Here is a 26,518-nt window from a genome sequence, read left to right as displayed (position 1 = left end):
TCTATACTCTGATGTGTGCCTACTTGTGATTGTCTGTGCTTTAATTATTGTTGGCAGCTATGATATATGTATGTATGTATGTATGTATAAATAATCTGACACTTTTTGATCCTATGAACTAAGTTACTGTCAATGGCCAAAATCATGATGAAAACACAAAAACACTTCATTCTATGCCTACCCATAAAGCAACCAGACACTACCAAGGTCTGATCTTGCTACACAAACGAAAGATCCATAATAAAAACATGCAGTATTATCTCGTTGAGCTGCCAAAAAACATCTCCCTGTATAACCCAGCATTCTGCTGACTTTCCACACTATAGAGATTTCCTTAGATTTTTAATGCAACTCCTCCTTGCACCGCTCACATCATTTTATAGTGTGTATTATTAGGGTCACACCTGACCCTGTACAACAACTGTGGACAACATACTCAGTACCAGAATATCATACACCAAAGAAGAATTTTCCTTCCTCTGAACACGGTGCTGAAGGTTATTCTAATGGATGTTGGATCTGAAACAGATCCAGGGACATCTGTTCCACCCTGTAATTATGGAAAGCCAAGAGGGAGAGAGGCAGAGGAAAGAGGGAGAGAGAGATTAGGAGGCAGGAAGATAAGGCCAAGGAGAGAGGGAGGAGAGAGAAGCAATATAGCTTCACAACACACCTCTCAAAGCTGTACTGGCAAGAAATAAACTGCAACATCGTAGCAACAGAATTCACAAATCACTACCCCATAACAGGACCTTACAGAGAACGAGAGATAAAGTGACAGACCTTGATACCTATACCACAGCTATAATGACAATCACTAGTCTAAGCTAAACACGCATCCTGTCTTAAAATTGTTTTCAACATGGAAAATTTCAAGACCGTTTCATAAAACTGCAATTTTAGGATCTCTAACATCTGCATGAACAAAGAGTGAAACACACGATTATCTATGTCGTACTGTCATGAATTAGCAATGTGAAGGTATCTGCCCCAAGGCTCCCCATGCACACAGGGCTCTCTGAATCAACGAGAATCCCCCCTAGCTCACAATACTTTATGTAACTCACATTCACAGAACTCCACGTGCCTATGCACAAATAAACACGTACTTACTCCTTACACATAGATATTTATGTAACCTATGCAAAAGTTCTATGTCAAATTAGACAGGAGGTTTGACAAGTTCTGGACATGTAACAAACCTGTAAACAAGCCTAAGCAATATCACACCCTGCTTGTTCTGCCCGAGCACCACATGGCCATCACTCCACCCCTATCTAATCGGGCCTGGAGCAGACGGGGCAGAGCTGGGATTCCAGGTCCATGGCCCTGGGGAGAGGGGGACAGCAGAGACACACATGTGAAGCAATGCCCAAGCTAAGAGAGAATAAACAGGGACGCTCAAACGGGGGGGGGGGTGCATGGTAAGATATTGAACAGCAGTTCGAAAGAGAGGCAAGGGAAAACGATAAAAATAACACTGAAAGAAAGAAACTTGATGGAAATAAAGAGGTGGGTGAGAAAAAAAGTGAGAAGAAAACTGGGGTAGGGGTGCATTGCAAGACAGAATGAGACAGGAGAGAATAAACAGAGCGCGGAGAAAGATGTTTGGTAAGGGGGGCGAGTATGGGAGAGGAAGAGCAGAAGGAGAGAAGGCAGATCCGCCAAGACATTATCACCTCTTTCCAACATCTGAGACAGACCAGGAATAACCACACAGGCTCACAGGAGGGGGAGAAATAGAAAAGGTTACACTGCCACAGCCTACAGGGTTCCCTGGCAAGGAATTAGTTACACAGCTACACTCTACAGAATCTTCTGTCTGGAAAGAAAAGGGTTACACTGTCACACTGCTGTTCTCCCTATGGGGATTTAAATTCCACACCATATGCCCTTAGTGATCTTGGTGTGTGAGGGAGGAGGAAGAAGAGGAGGGGGGAGAGGGGTAAGGAGCTTTAAAGCCAAATAAACATGCTGAGGTGATAAGACTTACCAAGGCTAGAGGAGGAAGCAGTTTAGTAGCCATGCCAGGTCAATGACCAGTCTGAACCGGATTAAAACAAAAGACAGGCTATTTTAAGAACCCCTCACCCTCTGCTGAAAAGAAAAAATACAGGGATCAACAGAGGATGGAGGTGGGAGGAGAGCTGTATGAATCCCACACCTTAAACCCATTAAAACACATCATTGTTTGGTCAGTGGAACTGACCCTTTAACCATGAAACAAGCCCATATGCTCCATTACACACATACTGACATTATTACTTCTTCTCACATTGACCTAATCTATTGATAAAGAATACCTGCAAAGTTGCTCTATCTCTAAAAGGGTTTTGAGGGGGCCACTTGTGCTCCCGATGCAAGGAGCTGAAGTAGCATTAAAATATCAAGGAAATATCCAAAACAGAACCACTGGGGGCATATTTTCACAGCTAAATTCACACTGGCTAGTCAGGTGTCTGGTTAAAAAAATATATATATATATGTTTAGCCAAAATTATTTCAAAGGCATTGTTCACCTGCACACCTTTGTAGACCCAATTTTATTTTAGGTATTTGAGATAGGACCCTATGGAATATAGTTCCTATAGTTCCAGCTCTCTGGTATCTATTATACATTTTCTTGCAAGGACAAGAGGTGACTTGGCCTTTTATACTGCATAGCGATACTGGAGAACTGAAATATTCAACTCATCTGCAAGTTCCTGGGTTAGTTAAAGGGACAATCTAATGTGTTTGACAGCCCTACTAGAGAAGAATACATAAGTACTACTGGTGTGAACAGGTGTCCACAGATGAGGAGCCAACATCAAAAAGATTATTCTTCCCTTCATCCAATTTCATGCTCTTCTTTATTTCAGCCTGTTCACTCCTTAAGCGGATTTTCCCCTCATCAATTCTTTCTTTCAGACCACCACGTTTCTTTAAGACCCCTCCTTACAACTGCTCAAATTACTTACCGACATCCTGAACCCTTACTAAAAGATGGATGTGTATCTATGAAAACTAAAGCACTTACATGACAGAATTTCCAGCTATCCTGCAAATTCTTCTTTCTACCTCCACGAAACGAAATTTTTTGCGGCTGCTTGGTTGTCAATCAGTGGCAGGAAAGTAATTGCATTAAAATCAATGGAGAAACTTTACTCATGTGCACTGGGGTCTATACCGGACACAGCATCCGCCGGAGGCAGCACTGGAATTGACTGGAGGAGAGTCACATGCATTTAAAGAGGAGGGGGTAGTGTAAACCCCCCCAGGCCAATTTAGATTATTAGACTGACTTTCAGTACTGGACACTGTGCATCGGGGGGGGGGGGGGGGGGGATAGTATACAATATTTTATTTTATAACTACTAGTATCACATTAAGGCCCAAAGAAAAATATTTTTTCATTAGACTTCCCCTCTTCTGGCAAGCACTGGTTTATAAAGTAGAAGGCATAACGCACCTGAGCATTTTGATGGCACACAGGGGTGTCTAGTTCTAAAGTAACGCTTGTGCATGCTAGTAAAGGGTTAAGTGACAGTAGAAGGGGTCCGAATTCCTTCCCAGCTGCAGGCATGGCTGCTCCTCCCCCTCCTCCTATCTGCACACACCTGGCAGGACACTGCTCCCCGTTTCACAAGGCTGCTCTCATCTCACAGGAGCAGCATTGTGTGGACCTGACATGGGAAGAAGGAGGGGGAATACCCATGAACACTGGGGACAATATATAAAGGATTGCCAGTCAGGGGGTAAAGGCTGCCCACGGACATCGCTTCATTTTCTACTACAAAAATACATAGAAACACTAACATGGTTTTTGCTCTGCAAACACACAGACAAAATGCGCTTAGTAATCAATCTGTGCAAAGGTATCCCCTCAAATAGTAGGGACTTAAGGGCAGGAGACAGAGGCTTGGGATGATACAAAGATCTTCTTCTTCCTGTCCTTCCTAGTACCGTTTACAGGGCAGGCATTTCAAATAAATACTTCCTCCCAGTAAAGGCTTCACCCATGAGCGCAAAAAGCCACATGGTAACCATCTGCTTAAACCAGCAAGGGAGAATGAGAAGGCAAAATCTCTGTTCAGGCAATGCAGCAAAACACATTTAAACTACAACGATGTGAGCGAATAAAGATGAATCCTGTGATGTTTTACGTTAAATAAGATCTTAAAAACGTGCGTATCATTTAGACCCAATTCCTTGGTAAATTTCACGTAAACCCTTCAGTGAGGAGCCAACACATGGTGAAACTGGATGTACAAGGAGGAAACCCAAGGAAAAAAAAAAGGAAAGGTAGAGCTTTAATCAAGGGAAAAGAGGCAAACAAGAGCAGAACAATGCTGGAAAAATGGGGTTGTGGACACAAGGACCTTGGGAAGAAGACAACTGGTAAGGGAGAAAAAGCAAAAGATGTACAGCATAGGAATAAGTAAAAGGGCAAGGGGAAGGCAGATGAGGAATCTAGAACGTGAAAAAGATTGAAAAAAACAGAGCAAGCACGGCACTGAGAAGAGCTGAGTGTAGGGAAAGCCGAATGAGAAAAGTGCAGAGGGAGCACAATGAGAGAAAAGAGCAAGAAAAGCAGAATGAGAAAGAGGGAAAGACAGCTGGGGGGAGAGAGCAGAACAAAACACAGGAAGGGATAAAACTACACAAATCAAAAAATGCAGAGCTGAAATGAAAAGCATAAGAGAAGAGAGAACCAGGGAAGTTAGAAGGAAAAAAGCAGGGTAGACAAGGCCAAAGCCAGAAAAGCACATTCAATGAGAAGAGAAACAGGTAAGGAAATAGGTAATGAGAGGTGGAAAGTAAACACAGGAAAATCACGCAAGGAAGACAGGCGCAGCATGTGCAAGGCCACACGGCAAGCAAGCCAGGGATAATACAAAAAAGCTTTAGTAAAATGAAGTGCACGGCAGAAATTGGGAGTGGGGTAGAAAAAATAGACTGCTAGGCAGAAAGGGGATGTAGACGACTGGGATACTTATGGAGGGACTGCAACAGTGAATGAGGGGCCGTGATTGTCAAGCAGGAAAAGGGGGGGGGGGGTGAAATACAAAGGGAAATCGATACATTAAAGCAGGGAGGGAGGGAGAGAGATGGAGAAAGAGGAGCTTGAGAAGCAGCAGTTAGCAGCAGGCAGGGGACCTGGCAGTGCCAGCCCTCAGCATGTAACACAGAGCACAGATGGGGGGAGAGAGAGAGAGGAATAGCAATCTCTTTTCAGCGTCCAAATCCTACTTCCCCCTCCTCTCCATACTCTCTCGCTCCCTCTCTCCCGGGCTGCAGGGCTGGAATTTTCCACTGGTTTTTTGCACATCCCTCAGCCTCCAGGAATGCGGCTGGCTACTTCTCCCTCCATGCACAACCAGGGGAGAGGAGGCCAGGACACCAGCAGCTATAGGGGGGTGGGGGACTAAGGAAGAGGAGGTGGTAGGACACAGCTGGCCAGCCCCCTAAAAGGGAGGCTCTGCCTGCTCAACACATGTGCCTTCTTCAGCCAGTCCCCACTGACAGTCTCCTAGACCGACATACACTATAACACCCACTATGCAGTCAACTATGAGACATATACTCGCTCATTCAGTCACCTGTGCAATTAGACAAGTGCTAATGACACTCTGCAGAAAATTATCAAGGGACATTTAAAAACATCAGCCTGCATCCTGGAAGAAAATAAGACAAACGTGATAAAATCTAAACATTTAAGTACATAAAGGGGTTCATCAAAGAAATGGGAAATGCTGGGAAAAAAGGTAAGTGTCAGATGTTAAGATGAGAGGGTGGTGGATAAGCAGAGCCGTCTTCCAGCAGAAATAGCAGAGCTTCACACAATGAGGGAATTTAAGTATGCATGAGATAGACAGAAGGCTGTAGTGCACTGTATACACATTTTAAGATCTTACAGAAAGAAAGATGGGCTTTTAGCTGCCATCTATTCCTTTCTGCACCCCAATATTTTAGGAGAGAGTCTGTGCAAATGGTACAACAATCTGAACCACCTCTAATAGGCACTTGGTAAACAGGCGCCATGTAATATTATCTATACTCAATTTTTAAAATATTTGTTTTAATGAATCGTGAATTGTAGGTAGCACTTTTTACGTCATTAACCCCTTCTGATATAACCCAATTACAATAGGGAAAGCACGGCGCTGTTGATTCGTCAAGCACTGGGATCCACCATTGGATTATCACATTAAAGATGTTTTTGATGCATCTAAGCATGTATTTAGGACTATAAAGATTTATAGAAAGAACACTAAATAGTACAACAACAAAACGTAAACAAATAGAACAGGATAATAAGTATCTAAGAAATCAGTCATTTATTTCAAAAGCAGCTCAGACTGATGTCAATATGATTTTAGACTGACAGCTTAGGGTTGCTTACAAGATCACTTTAATACTCATTCTTCCAACAAAAAAACAAAGAAAAAAACAAAAACACACTTACATGAGGCAGAAACTGCAGCTCTTTAGTCCGCCATGGTCTAATGATTTTTGCCATTGATTGGACTGTTGAAGTAGCCAATCCGTGACAACTTTCTATGAAGCTGGTCTCTTGTGTACTCACCCTCTAAATCTTCGAGCAAAACCTCTTTTCCACCTCAAAGTAACAACCCAAGCTGATAAACAGGTTACATTTGGTAGTATGGCAGCTTGTAAAAGTTGATTACAGGTGAGTGAAGTTTTAATATATTACACAGTGTTATTATATTTTGCAAGTATATTAAATACTATATCAGATATATAGACCATGTGTCCGTATCACAAAAAAAACTTAAATTTAACTGTCAGGCTGTGCGTATTGTCACCTAACCTCCCAGGGTCCAAAAGGTTTCTCCGGGGCTTGTAGCTCTCGGTGACGCATACACTGCCCATTGTTTATGTTGCGATCCAATACATAACAGTTCTTTGCAAATAATTGTTTTAACCCCATCTGTTTTCGTTTCAGCCATCACAATAGACTTTACTCCCTTAACGAAATAGCTTACATGGCACCCGCATATCGTTTAACAATTATATGATTTACTGGTTCAGTAAATGGCGCCTTCAAAAAAAGTATTTAAATTCCTTTTGCTCCGAAGGCTTTCTATAGTGTATGTTCTGGTGTTTCCATGGTTACCCAATGCTTTAGAGAACAATCCTATGGCCTTCCTCTGACTAGGCGAGACTTCCTGTGTGCAGGGCTGCAATTTTCCATTTATCAACATCTCTACCCTGGTCCTGAACATTAACACTTTAAACATTTCCACACTCTTGTACTGTGATGTACATCAAAGAGTCCGCACAATAGAACCGCTCAGTAAAAAGGACATCCATTCTAAAAGCTTTAACTCTCCTTCGTCTACAGCAACAAAAAGAAGCTCACACGGGCATCATTTTAATAAGAAATCCATGTGGCCAGTAAGAAGTGCCTATGTGGGCAGATATGCCTGTACATGCCAATACGAAGCAGATTCGCACTGGACCACGATACACGATCTAGGCACTGAAGCCTGTTAGACAGGATTGGCTACCGATGGCAGAATTTGCTGGAGAATGCACATAAAAAATCAGCCAAAAACTGGAAGAAATGCTCCCAAGCTCTACAATATACGAAGGCAGTGAATATTAGCTGTGTAAAACGTACAGTGGCCATCAAAAAACTAAAATAGAAAGGGACGTTCCAGCCATCATCTGCACTTCAACGCATATGTCAGCTGTGTGGTAGCGTCCCCCGTGTAAATGCATGGATTCTGCAGAATGCCACAGTCTAAGCCCCCAGGTATATGCTGCGCAGGAGATGTATGTGTTCAGCAGCTCGTGACACGTGAAATACTTCCCGCCATTCAGCTGCAGCGCTAGCTCGGTAAGCGCCAAGGGGGGTTTGTAATCAGACCCTGTGCGCATGCGTGGAAAATGCTTCCATTGATTTCAAGCAGCCATTCAGTAGAGCAAAACAGCGGACCACTGAGGGGCAGGGGGGCTCGCTGCAGCTTCTTCTTAAGGAAAGTATTTTTTTTTTTTTGGTAGGTTTAATGAATGTATGTGAAAGTATGCATCCATTCTTCAGGGGCTCCTTGGGACACTAGATTGTCCCTTTATAGTTGTACGTGCACATAGCGGAGAATCAATTTAAGGAATTACCTTTAAACCAAATGGGGAAACAAAAAAACTAAAAAAAATTCGGAATTTCAAGGAACTACTGGATACAGTGAGATGAGATACTACTAAGCACAACTAACCAACAAATTTGTCTAGACTACTGAAACTGATCCATATTTCAATTCTTGCCTCTAAGATATTTTCTAATTCATGTTCTAGTCTATTTATACATATATAATATATATAAAAAATATTGTATTTATAGTTACATGAGGGATATTTAGAGATGCCATAGAAACCAGAGCGCTGTATTAAACACTACAGATAGCAAGTATATGATTTTTAGAGAGAGACACACAGAGAGAAAACCGCTCCTTACTACTGGATAGGTGTGCAATGAGATATTTTATACACACACACACTGTTTAGCAATCCGAGGAAAATGATCCATTTGCTGTGGACCTCAACCCATTAGTCACCCTATGTCCCAGACACTCAGTCCCTATTAGTTTTCTGGTGTCATCTGCCTGCTACATCACCCCAGAGCACCCCGTCTCCCTCACGTTTCCCAAAACTGTGATATTCATGAACACACAGCCCCTCTCCATCCATCCTCCCCCCTCTCCTCTGGGATGCGGCCTACTCTCCTATGCCTGCTGTCTGTCAGGTCCTTGCCACATATTTTCCTCTGACCCCCAACCGCTCCTTGCTGCAGCAGAGTGGGAGGGGGTGGGGGAGCGCCAGCACAGGCTCCAGGGCACAAGGGGAGGGGGGGGAGAAATCCGACAGGGCTCCAACATCGATCTGATAACAGAGCTTAAGCTGGCACCTCACCATTCTTGTGCAGATAACACACACACAGATTATAATGGTAAGGAAAGAAACGCATGTGGATCTAATCTCTTCAACGGAAGGTAACTTTTTTTTTTCTTTAAACACATGATATGCAGAAGAATATGCAGTCTTCAGGCTGTAAAGATTTCTCAACACCTAAATAATCAAATTATAGTTCATTTAAAATGTTTCATTTTAGTCTATAAACATTGTTGCTTGCGTATAATTTATTGTACAAAATGTCAATATAAAATAGAATAGTAGTACAAGGGCAATAGTCTTGTGAATTACTTAATAGGTTTAAGGGCATCTCATAAAGTAGCCCGTGTAGTGCAAAAACAGCTGAATGATATTGCGATCTGGTTCAGCAAGGATGTTTTTAAACAAATGTAGTGACTAAAATAAATGAATAGAAAACATTGAATTGAAAAATGATGTATAGAATATTTAATTGATATAAAAAGCTTTTGTGCATTGTCAAACACAAGTGCAAGCACGCATCCACATATTAAACATTACGGAGGACAGCATCAGAAAAAAATGCATAGAAGTTTAAGACGAAAACCTAATAGAAAAGTGCAAAACAAATCTATTGGGAGAAATTCTCTTTAAATGATATAGTAAGTGCAATAGCTATACATGCATATGAACCATTGACGCTGTTCCCCACAGAACATTAATCATGCTCTATAGCATGTTAAACAAATAATTCTTAGCAGATCTGTCATTTCATTCTTTCCTCTTGATGTTTAATCGCATAAAAACACAGGAACTTTTAAGAAGCCTTTTTCAGTTTCTACGGCAACCACCTATCAGGGCCCATCATATCATGACAAAGTGTACCTTGCCAAACTATGGATTTGGGAACAATTATCTATAGTATTAGGTACAGAAAAGGAAAATTCAGAAGAGTGGCAATAGATCGTGTATATATATATGTATATATATGTATATATATATATATATACACACACACACACACTTTCAAAAGTCTTTTCTTCTCAGATTCTAAGACTCAGCTGCAGTTGGTGGCTCCTATATGCAGGGAACAGATTACGTTTGGTTTTCATTACCATATTTCTACAAGTGGCCTTTTTTCCCCCCACCTAAGGCTGCACACATACACAATTTGTGTGCTTGGAGTTTTAGTTCTACAAAAGTGGTACAGCTAACTGCTGGCTGCTCTGGACAGGATGACATTTGTGATATTTCACACAAATCAAATTGTGTCCGTGACGATCATTTTATTGCATGCTTGCTGAATCTTCTCCTCAACTCATGAAGTAATGATTCAGTGGAAATTTCTAGAAGCCATGAATGTTATTTTGGGAGCGTCTGCTTCCCGACAGTTGGGGTTTCTCCATTCCAGGCATGCTAAATAAGCAAAAAAAAAAACCACAAAAAAATGTGCCCTGGGGTTAAGTACTAGTGTTCTAATGAGGCATTTTTGGTTACATGAAAGTAATTACTGGTCCTGTAGTAAAACAAAAAGCATGAGGTAAGTAGAGACACTAAGCCACAAACAACTCAGTAACACGTTAACACAGCCGTGCACTACAATTGACAAGCTGATTCACAAAGCAGATTCACTTAGATACAGAAATGCATGCGTCACTAAAGTGAGTTTTTACAATGATTTATATCTGCAAGGTATAGCAATGCTGGTTATCTCCTAGAAGGCCTACATGTGTACTTTGATGTTCACATTGGCAGAAGTCATTAATACAGCAACAGGCAAAGTGTCCAGATACCACCACCACATCATTTGCGTACACTTCCATGGCTCTGCACATGTACCTAATAGAATCGGAGAAAATGCTGGCCTGCTGATCTTTCAAAACCTAAGCACCGACAGTGGTTGCCAACACATCATGAACCATGAATTTGCTTACAACTATTTTTACTCATACTGAATTATGCTCAGCTTTTCCACCAACATCAAGTATAGAGAAATTTGGATTTACTGGTTGACCTCAGAATCAACCATAAACGTGCGTTTCCCCTATTTGCTGTGAGAAAAGCTCATACAATAACGTAACTAAATGTTTAAGAACATTTACCTTGACAGAATATATAGATGTTGCTATAGAAACATCATCCAATATGTGTGTGTAAACATCAAGAACTCAGACATTGAGTCTAAATATAAAATACATTTAACTATATACATTCTAGATAATCATCTTGATTGCCTACTGTATGACTAGTGAAATGTAAACTTCCCACTCAAGCCTACTTTTGATTTGTACAGCAGGATGTTGCTTTAAGAATCCTTCATCCCACAGCCCCCAACCAATGGAAATGATGACGTTCAGAAGTTTGTTCTCCAATTGGTTGTTCACAATTGACAGCTATTTCTAAAACAGTCCAGTCCCACCCACAACAGTTCCTGTAACCTCCTCTCCCACTTGGCCACATACATAAACATTATAAAACCACGTTAAAGACCAATTATGTATGCAAGTCTAAAGATATTCTAACGGTGGGCAAAATGTTTGATATCTTCTTTAAAAACAAGGCACACAAAATGTATTATTAATAGCCGATTTAACATCTTAAACGTGTCACTGTCAAAGCCACAAGCCAGATACTTTTCATACATGAAGCTGTTAGTGGGAAGGTTTCCTACAGGGTGGAAAGTCCCAGACATGGAGATAAATATACAAACGCCGCCAAGCATTCTTTTTCTTACTGCACCACTTCATATGCAGGCAGTATGAAATTCAAGAAGGGACAGCAACTCAAAGCAGAGAAAATGGCCAAGCCAGAGTCACGGCTGAGCAGCTCAGGGGAGATATATGGAAGGTGAAAGCATTAGCAGTGCCAAAAAGCCAGAGGAAGAGGCACAGACTGAAGAAAAAAAAAATCTAAGAAATGGCTGGAGGAAGAATGGGTGGGGACAGTTGGACAGGAGCAAGACAACCTAAAAGATACAGTCATATGGAAAAATAAGAAAAGTAAGCATTAGTAAGCTAGTCAAGGGGTAGTTAACTTGCAGAAGAATGTGGAATTGGAGAAGGGGGGTGAGAAAGGCATGCTCCATAGACCAGTCAGTCATAGGTCCAGAGGCAGGAGATATGGTCAGGCAGCATTCCAGAAGACAGCAGGCAGATGCATACATGCACATCTAGGTGCTCAAGCACAGTAGGGGTAGATAAAAGAAGAGACCATGCATTCCAAACTGCAATGCACAAACTGTTAAAAGTGTGCATATTTTGAAAGATATCCCAGGCTTTTGCATACATTTCATCCACGCCTCCCTAATAATGACCTTAAAATGTAACGATTTCTTTAAAGCATGTACATCTTTGGTCTTTTATTTACGATTTAAATATCTTTGGAGCAATAACATTTTCTCTTGACGACACAAACAAAAATAATAATAAACCCCATACAAGTTTGACGCAAAAGCGTTCTCCAGAATTGGTCCAACCCCACTACTTTCAGACAATTTCACATTGTTTCCTTAATAGAACTACCAAAGGCTCTAAGCTGTCCACAGACACGCTGATCTGAGATCCCCCCCTACACCAAGTCCTTGAGCAACTGACAATTCATCGCACAGTTGAGCAATGTTTCCTAGTGGTAACTTGAGCTGGGTTAAATTGTTAATTTAGTGCTCACAAACAATGAAAAACCTTCACTCGCTGTGGTTGCTTAAGATTAAATCAAGGAACCCTGCTATACATACAAAAACAGTACCTGTTGGCTCTAAACCTCTACACTAATGGCTATAGCACAAATAATGAAAGGAAGGATTGCAAGATATAAGAACACTTCCACCATATGTCTTAACCATTATTTTTGGAAGACGCCAAAAATTTTAAAAAATGATATACTTGTTATAAGCAGGAATTTAAAAAGGCAGTATATGTAAGGCCCTTTTCGTTGCAACCACCCAAAAAAATGTTATATTTGCAAAAAATACAGTACCTGCATTTAATGTGATTTTTACATACGTAAATACAGAAAGTGGGTACTAGCATATCTTATAGAATAGTTTACAGATATACCCTGAAAACAAAACACATTATGTGTAAATACGTGATATATATATATATGTATTTATATATATGTGAATTGGTTATGTAACTGCAAAACCATTATATACACTATTATCCACTTACTTCCAACCTGCCCTGATCTCCTGTGTGTGCCACCACGGACTGCTCCAGACAGTGTGTATGTAAATATGTATATATGTGTGTGATATTCTCCCAGCCACCTCCCCTTTGTACTGATTGGCTGCAAGAACCCAGAGTGTCATTGTTTTTGCCTGTGACATATAAAAACACACACATTTAAATGTTTCAGATCTGTTTGCATTCTGCCGAGTGAGAAAAAAAAGAAACTACTAAACCTGAAGCGTATCTAGATAGTCTTACATGGGGAATATGAGATTTTTCTCCCCGTTACCGGAGCAATGCTAATATTTTCCATAGTCGTACACACGTAGGCGTATTAACACAAAAAAAGGGGCCAGTGTCACAGAAAACTCAGAGGGGCCCCACACTACAGCTCCTCCCTTTAAGCCTCCTGCACCCAACTGATTGGGAAACAGAGGAAGTTAGAAGGACACAGACAATGAATGTCACCTGAGCTGGGACATATGTCCTCTGACCCCCCCCCCTCCCACCTCCATCAGGGTATAATGGCATCTTTTAATTAGAGAAGAAGGGGGAGGGAAAGACACACAACTGGGTTGTTTTCTAATTTACACGACGAAAACAATACGGATAAAAGAAACATAAGGATCTCTTTGGGCAAGAGGGAATTTTAACTAAAGGGAAAGAGGCAACTTTAAGACCGCAATCAGCCATTAGTAAGCAAAGATGCAGATAATAGAGGGAAGACATAGGAGGTTAAAGGTCTACGTGGAGAGATGCAATAACAGAGGTAGCAATGTACAAAGACTACATGACAGTGATCTGCATGGATGGGAAGTCACTGTGATATACGTTCAAAGGCCTATATAAAAGGGTATAGAACAAAACTAGAAGCAGCAGAGGAAGACAGTGAAACAGTGATGGTGTGAGAAGCAGATACAGAGAGAGGAAAGAGGTATTAACCACATGCAGACCAGATTGGTCGATACCTTCCTGAGACAGTCACCTGGGGTTCGGAGAAATAAAGAGAGGGGGGAGAGCAAGAGACACACTGGAATTAAACAGAGACAGGTATAGTATGGGGAATCAGAGGGGGGCTCAGAGGAAATAAGGCACTGCCGCCGTGCATTAAGACATCTTCTCGTAACGACTGAATGAGACAGTCTCCCGGGTATACAGAAATACGGAGCACAGGAGACCGACTCAAATTGGTCCTCCCGGGAAAAAGCAAATAACCCCGTGTATATATTTACAGTAATTGTGTAAATCTAAGTGGCAAAAAACCCCCCACTGAATATAAGGGGCTACGTTTTGCAAATCAGTAAAGCCATGGGGGCTCTCCTAAATATGCTCGCGTAGCCCATTTCTTCTTATTATTCCTATTAATACTCACACACCGACACCCCTTCTCGCCAATGATGTCCTGTGTGTGTCTGTTTACACACGCAGGCTCCATGCCAGGATGCACACACCGACCCCGGTAACCCCCCGCCCGCACTGACCGCTCCCCCCTCTGCTCTCTCCATTGAGCTAAAGCACTGACCGCTCCCCGCCGGCTCCTGCTGCTCTCGGCCACTCATGGCTGCTCCGGCTCCACTCACGGTCAGCATGGTCACATCATCCCGGGGCCGGGGGTCCGCGGGGCCTCGGTAACTGGCTATTCCCTCGGGGGAGGTTAATGCCGGAAATGTGCCTCTAGTCCCGGTACAGCCTTGTCTGGCTCACAGCGGCACGGCTTTAGGTATCCGCGCCTGTTCAGGGGCCAGGTTCTCTCGGTGTGGCTGTCACTGTATCCGGCTTTCTCTCTCCAGGTGTCCCTTGCTGTGCTCCCTCTGTGCTGCTTGGCTGCACCTCCCCTCCTGTCGGTTTCCTCCTCGCCGCTTCTCCCGGTGTATGCAAAATTTCAACCCCCGGTGTGTTGTCTACACGGTCTCGGTCTTTCTCCGGTATTTCCTTCGGTCTAACCACCAATCTCTCTCCACCTCCGTGTCTCTGCGCCGAGTGTCTCTGAGCCGCCTCCGCCCGCCGCTAGCACCGCCTCCTGCCCTCCCTCTATGGTTCTCGCTGCATGCCGGGACATGGAGTCCTCCCCGCTGGGCCTCTCTCAAGTGAGTGAAGTGCATCCCGGGAACTGTAGTTCATGTCCAAGGCTCTGTTTGCGGCACATGCTTCCATATGTCAGATCGCACGCCATAATCATTGCGCAAGCGTAATTGGCCTGGGATGCCAGGCATGCTGGGAGTTGTAGTTTCTTTGGGCGCTTATCGAAGCAGATAATACAGCTGATGGCGTGATAATGTCGTGTATTAAACAGAGAACATGGTAAATAAACCAAAAAAGTACTTTTTGCGATTATCTTTCAACCCTATAGTACATGAGCTTTATTATAGTGAGAGACGCCGCAAGGTATGATGGCTCCTGTAGTTCCTCGGTGTACAAAGGCATTATGGTACACGTAGTTCCTTCGTTTTATCACTAAGGCATTTTGGAAGTTGTAGTTCTTTTTTTAAAGTATAAAAATATATGCTGGCACTTTGGTCGTTGTGAAACTGTAGGGAGACAGGTGTTATATCAAGATGTGAACTGCTACTGGGAAAGCTGTACATAAAGCTAGGAATATATTATATCAAGAATGGCTGTGCTAATATTTGCAGTTATAATACTGCTGGATTTCTTACAGGGTCCCGTTGGTAAAAAAAAAACAAACACCACAGTAAAAGGATTATCAGGGAAACCCTTTCACACTGAATGCATATATGTGTTATGCCTCCCAGTAATAATTATAATACATTTATTTTTATCTTTTATTTATATAGTGCCAACAATTTACGCAGTACATACATTCTTAGGGTATGACGGAACTAAGATACAGGTAGATATGAAAATCAATGTACGGCTTTCTTATGCTATGGAATGAAGACAATGGGAGTTATTTAGCCCTTCACGTGGCTATGTGTTTAATTATATACAATTAATTGAGTTGGGGGGATGATGTGTCATTTCAGCTATACATTGTGCCTGCCAATCGGCTAGGAAATGTATATGAGAAAGATTATTTGATATTTTACACCCCCCCCCCCATTTTCGCTATACTGGCATTAAACCGGAGTAGTAATAAAAACTACAATCCTTTCCACTATGTCACAGAATGCTGTTTGTTGTGAGTACATAATTCTGGCTTCAAACAGCACTCAGGTAGGCATTCTAAGAATCCACAGAAAAAGGCACCAGCAGAGTTCACTGGCACTATACAAATAAAAGGTAATATATATATATATTAATATTAGCACAATGTAAATATATTGTCTTCCAAACTTTTTCAGGGAACTTTATGTCCACCTTACTTTTTCACCCCCGGATCCTTAGGATACCTAAGTTACACTCAAACCAACTGTTATGCAAATAATACTTTAATTTTTTATCCAAATTCATGGAAGGATTCATCAGAATTCTACTCAAGGGAATGAAAATCTCTCATAGGTTCCCAGAACTATTGCTGGATAAACTGGCAATGCTGAACTAATCTTTCAGAAAATTATAAAAATATAAAGATGGGAGAAGATGCATCTCATAAAGAATGCTTATGTCATGCAGTGGTATACAACTATTGTCATTAATTGTGCCATCTGGGATGCCAATCCTACTTCCATACTTAGGAACTTTCTGACTGGGGCTACCCAGAGCTCTCCCTATAGGATGTAGGTTAGAGGTCCTGCTGACATCGCGGTCAGTAAAGCTAATGTTGCAGGTGGTGCTCCTGACATCGGGGGACACAGGCTATTTTGAATAAGGACGTTGACAGGGAGCACAGATGGGAATTTTCCTGGCTCAGGCTACACGGAGCCCCCCTTGAGGGATGCAGGTAGGAGGTCCCACTGACATTGGTCGCAGGACACACGCGAAACCAGGAGAGTTCCCAGATATGGCGGAAAGTGGGGCGTGCTGCAATGACGCTCCTATGGCTCTGAGTTTCCCCTTAGTGACCCGGAGAAACAGCTCTTCACCTGGAGTTTCTAGGTATGACTACTTCTCGATTGAAAGGATGCAGCTTGGGTTCTAATTATTTACAGTATTGGTTTGTCTATATCTTTCAAATTTAGATGAGTGCTATGCTCCATTTCCAGAATTCACAGGCATTTTAACAATAGTTTATAATTGCTAAGGTATGTCTCTGTACTACTTTTGTCATACTCATACGCAGCTATCAACATGGAACAACAACAAATTGGGTTGGTTTAATCAGCCACTGTAACTGGATTCACAGTCCTGTGAACAAGGAAGCACACCCTCTTTGAATTCTATGGTTTTACATATCAGGACATAATAACAGTCATCTGTTCCTTAGCAGGTCTACAAATTAGGTAAATACAACCCTAGATGAACAACAACCCATGACGTATTACACTGTGTCATGATTTAGTCAACAAAAATAAAGCCAAAATGAAGAAGCCATGTGTGAAAAAACTAAGTGCACCCTAAAAATTATTCAAAAATGGAAAACATTCAGGACATACAATCTTCCCAGGAGCAGACATCCCAGTAAATTCATCCAAAGGTCAGACAATGCTCAGAGGAAAACCAAACACAGCATATCAGCACAAACACCTTGTACCAACTGTCAAGCATGGTGGTCGAGGGGTGATGATTTGGCCTTGTTTTGCAGCCATAGGACCATGGAACTTGGCAGTTATTGAGTCGTTCACAAAGTCCTCTGTATACCAAAGTATTCTAGAGTAAAATGTGAGGGCATCTGTCCGACAGCTAAAGCTTGGCCAAAATTGGGCCATGCAACGGGACAATGATCTCAAGCACATCAGCAAATCTAAACAGAATGGCTGAAAAAGAAAAGAATCAAGCTGTAGCATTGGCCCAGTCAAATTCCAGACCTCAACTCAACAATGTGAGAGACTGATAAAGTCATACAGAGTACTTCAAGTTATTGCTGCTAAGCTGATAAACCATAAGATGTACTAAATGCCACTGTGCCCCATGATATGCCTTTTAGCCCTCTATATGCCACTCTGCCTCCAGAAATGCCTTATACCCCTATATGTCACTCTGGCATTTAGGGGGTTAAAAGGCATATCATGGGGCAGAGTGGCATATAGGGGTATAAGGCATTTCAGGAGGCAGAGAAGCATTAAGGGGGTTAAAAGGCATTTCATAGAGCATTCTGCCTACAGAAGTGCCTTATGCCCCCCATTTAACACCCCCCCCAAACTTACCGGTGCTTCTGACTCCCTTGTGTGTAGTCGGAGCAGAGTGTAGACGTCTACGCGATTTGCGTAGGCAACTTCCGCTGCAGCCGGAAGGAGGTGCCGTTAGCAGCAGGGGTTGTCTGCGTCCATCGCGCATACACCCTCCGGTTGTCAGAGACAGCAGTGTGGGGAAGTTTCCTCTCTGACAGCCGGGAAAGGTCTGCGCGATGGACGCAGACAACCCCCGCTGCTAACGGCACCTCCTTCCGGCTGCAGCGGAAGTTGCCTACGCGAATCACGTAGACATCTACCCACTGCCTAGACTACACACCAGGGAGTCAGAAGCACCGGTAAGTTTGGGAGGGAGGTTACCAGACAGGAGGATCCAGGTCCCCTGCAGCGCTGCGGGGGATCTGGATCTTAGTCTCATAGTATTTGAGGTCTGATTATAAGACAACCATTTGCTCTGAAAAAAACCTCGTCTTATAATCGAGCAAATACGGTAATTTTTCACACATGGCTTCTCTATTTTGTCTTTATTTTTGTTGAATAAATCATGACACGTGTTATGTGTCATGTGATGTTGTTCATCTGAGGATGTACCAAATTTTTAGACCTGCTAAGGAGCAGATGATTGTTATTATGTCCTGATATGTAAAACCATAGAAGAGGGTGTACTTTCTTTGCATGTTTTGAGACACATTTATGTATACAACTATTGTTCTACTTAATATTGACGTAAATTGTTGTGTTGAAATAAGGAGTTTGACAAGCCTTGCATCCAGGGCCGGCCCTACAATGGAGCCGACTGGGGCAATTGCCCCAGGCGGCACTTCAGAAGGGGCGGCACTTTGCCGCCCCAAGCGTTTTTTTTTTGTTGTTTTTTTTGAAGCGGAGGAGAGAGAGAGGGGCACCGAGTGGTTTTCGCTTACCCGCTCGGCGCCCCTCTCTCTCTCCTCTGCGGCGAGTTTCCCTGTTCGGTCTCTGTGCTGGCTTGTAATGCAGAGCGCCGGAAGTGACGTGAATTTCCGGCGCTCAGCATTACAAGCCGGCACCGTGGCAGCACAGGGAGACTCGCCGCAGGACTGTTTAAGGGTAAGTACCGGGGGGGGGGTAGATAATGCCGCCCCCCCCGGCGTCGGCGGGGGGTGGCATTTTAAACTTCGCCCCAGGCGGCGTTAAGTCTTCGGCCGGCCCTGCTTGCATCTTTATGCCTCTGCCAGTGGGGCAGAGGATGCACACGTTTAAGCTTTGCAAGTCACAAGTTTTTTAATACACCTATAAAGGTTAGATGACTGTGTTGTTAGTTATTTGTTAGAAATATTTTTTATAATAACTCTTAGTCCGGAGGGCTTCCATGAAGAACATCGAAGTGAGATAAATAATCTTCATAAGTCATAAGCAGTAGTATCACAAATGCTTCTACTTACAGGTTCTGCTACAAAAGAAGGTTACATGATAGGAAGTTTCTATGAGCATATATATCGATATTATTAAATACATGTAAGGGCATCAGTAGCACTTAGGGTAGAATACATGGCGATTTAATAGAGATGCACAGCAGAATTGTAAGGACACATTAAAAGTAAAGTTCTTACTTTTTCCTACATGGTTACGATGCTTAAATACAGACATGAAGTTGGATGCTGCAGGTCTCTGATACAAAAATGAACACCCTGTTTTATCTAATTATACAGTGTTAGATCAAAAAGGAAGGAATTATTAAACATAAATGTTTGGGAAGTGGTTTCATATGTTTACTGTGTGAGAAGACATGTAAAATCCACCGTCTGAATATAGATAGGGTGGATGTCACTTAATCACTTGCATAGCTGGACAGCTTGATCCAGTCCAAACCAAGTTGGAGCTAAACATCCACAATCCATATAGCCCACACATGTCAACCTCTCTATCTCCCACTCTTCAGTCCCCAATCCTCAATATCCACCCACTAATAACTAACCTGTTAATTACCGCTTGAAATGCAGCCTCCATCCACCTCATAACCTCCTGTTTCCTCCACTGTCTCCAACTCTCTTCCAATTATTTTCCTGTACCTAACCCTTCGCTCCTCACCTCTACACTTCCCTACTTCTTCCTGGTCTTTGTTTAATCTTACTATGCCCTCCACTCTGTTCACTTTGCTCCAAATATCCTCAGTTTTAGCCCCCCAGAGGTGACAGGAGGTGTTGGGAAGGGGGGCATGGGGAAGGCAGTCTGTTTGTAGAGGGAAAGGGCTGGTTCTATGCCAATCCATCTCTGCGCACACAGCAGAAAAAAGACAGTCTGAGAGTTAGGGGGAGGGGGAGAGAGAGGACTTTACACAAGGAGGGAGGTGTGAAAACATCTGAATCAGCTGAGAGGTGTCTGTAATATAACCTCCAGAGAGGGAGAAGGAGAGAGCAAAAGACAGAGGGAACAAAATATAGAGAAAAAGAGGAAAAAGAAAAAATAATATAAGTATGGAGTGCATGAGGAAGAAATTGTAGGAGGAAGAAACAGAGCACAAGAAGGGACATAACAGTACCATTCTCCAGCCTTTGACGAGTGACTACTCCTCACACCTCAAAGCCAAGGAACTTATGACATTGTCCATAAAATACGATTGAGGGAATGACACAAGGTGCAAGACGGCCTAGAGTTAGCCTGGTGGATTTGTTGGATAAATAGTCGGAGAGGTGCAAGAGCACACATGACTTTGACTTTTAATACTTTTACTATTTTCTATCAACATGAAATCAGGTGTCACCTACCTTCCAGTCACATCTCGTAATTTATAATATATGTGCAATGTAAGGAATTGCCTAGGGCCCTGTAAATTTTCAATTGTGGCTTTAAATGAGATCAGTACTTTTTTTCAGTCAAATCAACCTCTGACTGGAATCAGTAAATTATATTTTTAAAAAAACACAACTATCAATTAGATCAGTCAAATATAAGGACTTCCTGATCTGTGACTTCCTCTTAACGTACATACAACCATAATAAATATGCTTCACATCCAAACTGCCTCATAGCATTCACCCCTTCCTTCTTCTTTTTTGTGGCTGCCTCACGGTGGAAGGCTCTGTGTGCCCCTGCGGAGCTGCCTTCATGTAGTCGCTGCTGGCTGTTGTCTTCTGGCCATTTCCAAACACTTGAATCTGATGGTTTACAGCGACTTGAATACGAATCTTCATTGACAATTCATATTCCATTCAGAAAACGAAGCTTCACAGGGCCCTATAATCCCCATGTATTCATATTGCACAGCTCATGTTTCCTGTCTATAAGCAGATAAGATCTAGCGGTATAAGTACCCCTTTTATATCATCATTACAGGTATGAGCTGCTTGGGATTGCTGAAGTGGCCCTCTTTTAGAGGACATATCCATATGCAACCCATTAAACCCGACCTTAGATGTGTCTCTCCAGTTTTTGAGCCTAGTTACAAGTCAGTTAATGTTCTTATTTGCATTTTCGTCAAAAGCGTTTTTCCTCTTATTTGGTTCATTTGTCAAATCTCATGCATTCAAAGACTGTTCTACGAGTGATTACAGCTTCCCAGTTTCATGGATGCCACCAATGTTATATCCTAGAGGTTATCCCCAGGCTGGTACTGAGGCTCCGTGGCTGTGAAATAATCTTCCAAAAAAGACTGCAGATACTCGAATGTCGGTCGTTCTTCTGGGTCTGCCTTCCAACATAGTAACATAATCTCATGGAGAGATGGAGGGCAGCTGGGGGGACTTGGCATACGGTATCCTCTCTCAACTTGCTCCAGGACCTCTCTATTACTCATACCTATCAAAGTAGAAACAAAATGAAGTAAAAAACTACGCATGGATACTTATTTAAGGGGTATATTTGCCCCTATAAATGGGGTAGTGAATGGGAATTATTATATGATTTTGTATAAGTATACATATTTGTTTCTGTACAGCTGGTGCCTTATTTCTGACATACACTAGCGTCCAAAAGTTTGGAGTCCCTTAGAAGTATATCAGAAATACAGCTTAGACACCGTTAATGTTTCAAATGACTAGCTGGAAACTGATTTTTAGTGTAATATCTAAACAACCTTATAGAGGCCCTTTATCAGCAACCATCACTCCTGTGTTCCAACAACAAGCTGTGTTAGCTAATCCAAGTTTAAGTGTTAGAGGCTAATTGATCATTAGAAAAACTATTCACTGTTATGTTTCACACCTAAGTGACCCCCAAACATTTTATGGTAGTGTACCTCCTAACTGCCCCTGTTTAGAAGGGACAGTCCTTCTATGGGAACCAAGTCCCTTTGCCCCACTTATCTCCCCTGATATCCCTTATTTATTTTCCCACTGTATGAGTATACCACAGTTTAAGTTATGATAATATTGTGCATAGAAAATGTGTTTATAAACAAAATTGTGTAACTACCCCATTCTTTTTCTAAAATGTCTTACTGAGCTACATTTATATGTCACAAAGAGACAGGATAAAGCCCACCATTTGTCACACATTTGACCACATTCCACTCAATTTTAAATGTTGTAAGGTATGTGATTGGGGTCTGTAACATGTCACATAGTTCACATACATATATATAATATATAATTTGTGCATGTATAAAGCTGGATATCCACGACACAGCCTACATCTCCCAGATATTGTTGCTAGGCAGATTAACAGCACCTGGATAAGGAACTCTTCCCTTCGTCACCACTTCACATACTAGGACCCCGAAAGACCAAACATCAGATTTAATGGTGAATCTTCCGTACAGTGCAGCTTCAGGGGCTGTCCACTTAATGGGAAATTTGCCACCTGTTTGGGAAATCAAAGTGATAATATTGAGAACCAGCGGGAGGTAAATTGATACTTTGGAATGAGGTCATCTTTGACCCAGACACTGCTGACAAGAGAATTAGGGAAGCAAACACCACTGACGAGAAAAAGGAACACAAATGCTACTAAGAGTAATGCACAGTGCAGTAAAGAACCTACAATTTATCTTCCTGTTACCACTTACAAAGGCTAGGTTACTTAAAGAATATTACAGATATGACAAAATAAAGACCAGTCTCCCAATGATAATAACTATCGGGTTTTCTAGGAGAAATGATAAAGTGACAAACTTGTGTATATATGTGAATATACCGTATTGGCTTGAATATATGGCCACGCCCGAATATAGGCCGCACCCTTAAAGTTTGGTGCTATTTTAAAGAACACAGTATTTTTAAAGAAAAAATACACATTAGTGGAATGGTAAAACAGTATTTTATCTAATACACAGACATAGATGCATTTTAACATTTTTGGTATCTATTATACAGTTTGTCAGCATATGTTATATACAGACAGAAAACCAATAGCCATTTTAAGGTCCCCCCTTAATTCATAATGCACCTTACTTATAGATATGCCCCCCTGTGCCCCTGATATGCCACTCGGTGGCCCAGATATGCTTTATAACCCCTGATATGCCACTCTGCCCCTAATATGGTTTATAACCCCTGATATGCTTTATGCCCCCTAGATATGCCCACCTGCCCCCCAGATATGCCCGTGAACGTCTGCGCGGTACGCGTAGACAACCTCCGCTGCCGACACTTCTGCCGGGGATTCTATGGTGGAGCATACGGTATATATTTGTGGTAGGGGTAAAACATGTGCTTAGCGTCCAGTGGGTCTGAATCCGTGCCTAGACCCCAAAAACGAGAAGGAAGAGGTTTAGGAAAAGAGAGAATAGAGAAACTGAGGGGAGTGAATCGAGCGTAGGTGCAGGAGGGAAGAACGCAAACGTAATGCCCTGAAGGATAGGGCACTGAAGGGGGTATAAATACCCCCTAATACCCCTTCCACAAATACAGGCTGTAAACGGCCTTTAGATAGATAGATAGATAGATAGATAGATAGATAGATAGATAGATATTTTTATTTATATATACACACACATTGAACAATAGAGCAGAGAGGTTGTCGAGCACCATCACAGGTCATTACAAGACAATTACACACACAGGGACTGGGTTCATTAAGGAGAGATTACCAGGACAATAAAGCATCCAGCAAGGGGTGAGAGTAAGGGGATATGACAAGGTCAATAAAGCAATCAGGGTCATTTTTTTTCTCCTTTTAACATTTTACAACATGGCTCATCAGTTCCACTTCTTCAGATCGGCAAAGAGGCACAATTTCTAACCTTTCATTAGTTAAGGCTTAAATAACTAACTAACCTAGTTTGACAGAATACAGAAAAATCTTGCAAAGGTATGTGTTGCCTTGACAATCAGTACTGTTGCTTGGTTGAATTCTGGAGCCCTGCTGTAAGTGGCAACAAGGCCCTTAGGAACCGATTTGCTGAAAGAAGAAGAGGTTACAGAAGAAATTCAGCACTCAGGAAGTGTGCTGATAGAAGGAGATGTTCTGGGGATGTTAATGAATACTTGAAATAAAATACACACAGTGGTAAATGACTCAGTGCCCTCACCCTGCCGTGCTGTGTACTCGTTGTCTTCAATGAGACGGGCAAGGCCAAAATCTGCAATTTTACAGATTATGTTGTCACCCACAAGAATATTGGCAGCTCTGAGATCACGATGTATATAATTCATCCGTTCAATATATGCCATGCCAGAGGCTATCTGTAAGGAACAACAGGGAACAGAGATAAAACGGGTGGGTGTGTGAATGTGTGTGTGGTTGGGGATGGTCTCACTGATTTAGACATACATTCACAACATTGATGCGTTTTTAATGTTCTTGCAGCCGCAGGGGCAGTTGGGAATTTACCTGGCTAGGAAGCGAATGATACAGAAAAGAGGATTTCCAGTATGGGAGGGGACAGACTACCTCCCTCACCATGGAGCTGTAACAGCATAAGAACTCTCATATAGCGACTATATAAGCATCAGTAATGATCAGCGCCCACCTTACGATGCTGCACATCTTTAATTACCTACTGTATTGGACCTACTGCAGAAAAAAGCTTTTGTCTGAAGGATAGGAAGGAGGTATGCGTAATGTGCAAGTTGGCTTTGGGGAGATATACACAAAAAGTGGAAATCAGAAAAATGAAGGATATAAAAAAAAAAAAGTAAAAACGAAACAGGTCAAAACAAAAAAATAAATGTAACTCAGGAAATAGTGAATAAGAGAGGAAATGTAGCAGGGAAGTGGTGTTGCTGATGAAGAGTGAGAAATAGGTGTCTCACTTGTGCCATCATGTCTACCAGCTCGGGTAACTTCAAGTAACGTCCATCTCCTTCCTTCAGGTATTCCAGCATACTACCTATGGAATGAGAAAGGAGACCGAATAGCACAAAAATGCACCGCACAGGAGGAATGACAGTTTGCATGTACGCTTACTGTACAAAAGTTTTGCTCCTGTGATGCATGTAATGCATACAGTGCTTTGGATCAGTCCAAGATATATAGTATTATATGTACTAGGTAGGGGGGATATTTTTTTTTTTAGCAATGTGTGGTTGGAATAAGTCTTTTAATACTATATAACCTGACAGCCTCCTTCTCCTTTTTCTGTGGGTTAAAACACAATACAGCTGGCTTTAAGAGAGAGAAGGTAGCAGAGCCCCAACCACCATTACCACCAAAAACCATTAACCTGCCTCAGTTATCCTTCCACATGTGAGGGGATTAAACCCAATCTGTACCTGTTCACGAATCAGACTCAATAATGAAAACCTGTACCGTAATATCTTCATAGAGTAAACTCACCATGGCTCATAAACTCAGTCACAATGTATATTGGCTCCTCAGATACCACTGCATACAGCTGGACAAGCTTGTCATGGCGAAGCTTCTTCATAATCTGAGCCTCTTCCAGGAATGCTTCTGGGGACATGGTGCCTGGCTTCAGAGTCTTTACTGCCACTTTGGTGGTTTCATTCCAGGTCCCTTATGTTTGCCAAAGTCAATAAAGTAGCCTTAAGGATACTCAGTAAACAAGTACATGCAAATATAACAAATAATATTTGGAAGTACCACTATTGATTAGAAGCTCATTTTATTTGGGTATAAAACAAGGTTGCCATTTTGATCATTTTCGGCCAGGACAACTTAACTTTTATATGTTGCTGACCACCCCATGTGGTTTTGCCCTAGAGTACATATGATGTATTAAGGAAGAAAATTACATAATAACATAAACCTAATGCAGGGATTTTTACAGGTGGTTACCAGATGTGCCCTGGAAGAAATAGGTAATATAGAAAGTAACCTAAGTCCTTTGGTCTTAGGGCTCAGCGCGTCATACAGTGACTTCCAAACTCAAGGGTACCAACAGAGGAGTTATAAATACAAAATAAAGAAAGG

General features: G+C 42.1%; 1 protein-coding gene across 1 annotated transcript in view; it reads right to left on the bottom strand.

The window, feature by feature from the left end:
- Nucleotides 1–14,632, bottom strand: part of LOC149287985 (transcription factor Gibbin-like) — a 33,918-nt gene extending 19,286 nt beyond the window's left edge. Inside the window, exon 1 of the mRNA XM_089492310.1 lies at nt 14,566–14,632. Coding sequence (XP_089348436.1) covers nt 14,566–14,632 — 67 coding nt within the window. The remainder of the gene's footprint in view (nt 1–14,565) is intronic.
- Nucleotides 14,633–26,518: the final 11,886 nt, after the last annotated feature.

The sequence above is a fragment of the Sceloporus occidentalis genome, unplaced genomic scaffold, assembly GCF_023333645.1.
Source record: "Sceloporus occidentalis isolate IW3139 unplaced genomic scaffold, rSceOcc1.0.p SCAF_55, whole genome shotgun sequence".
Lineage (NCBI taxonomy): Eukaryota > Metazoa > Chordata > Lepidosauria > Squamata > Phrynosomatidae > Sceloporus > Sceloporus occidentalis.
This window is presented reverse-complemented; position numbering and strand designations above follow the sequence as displayed.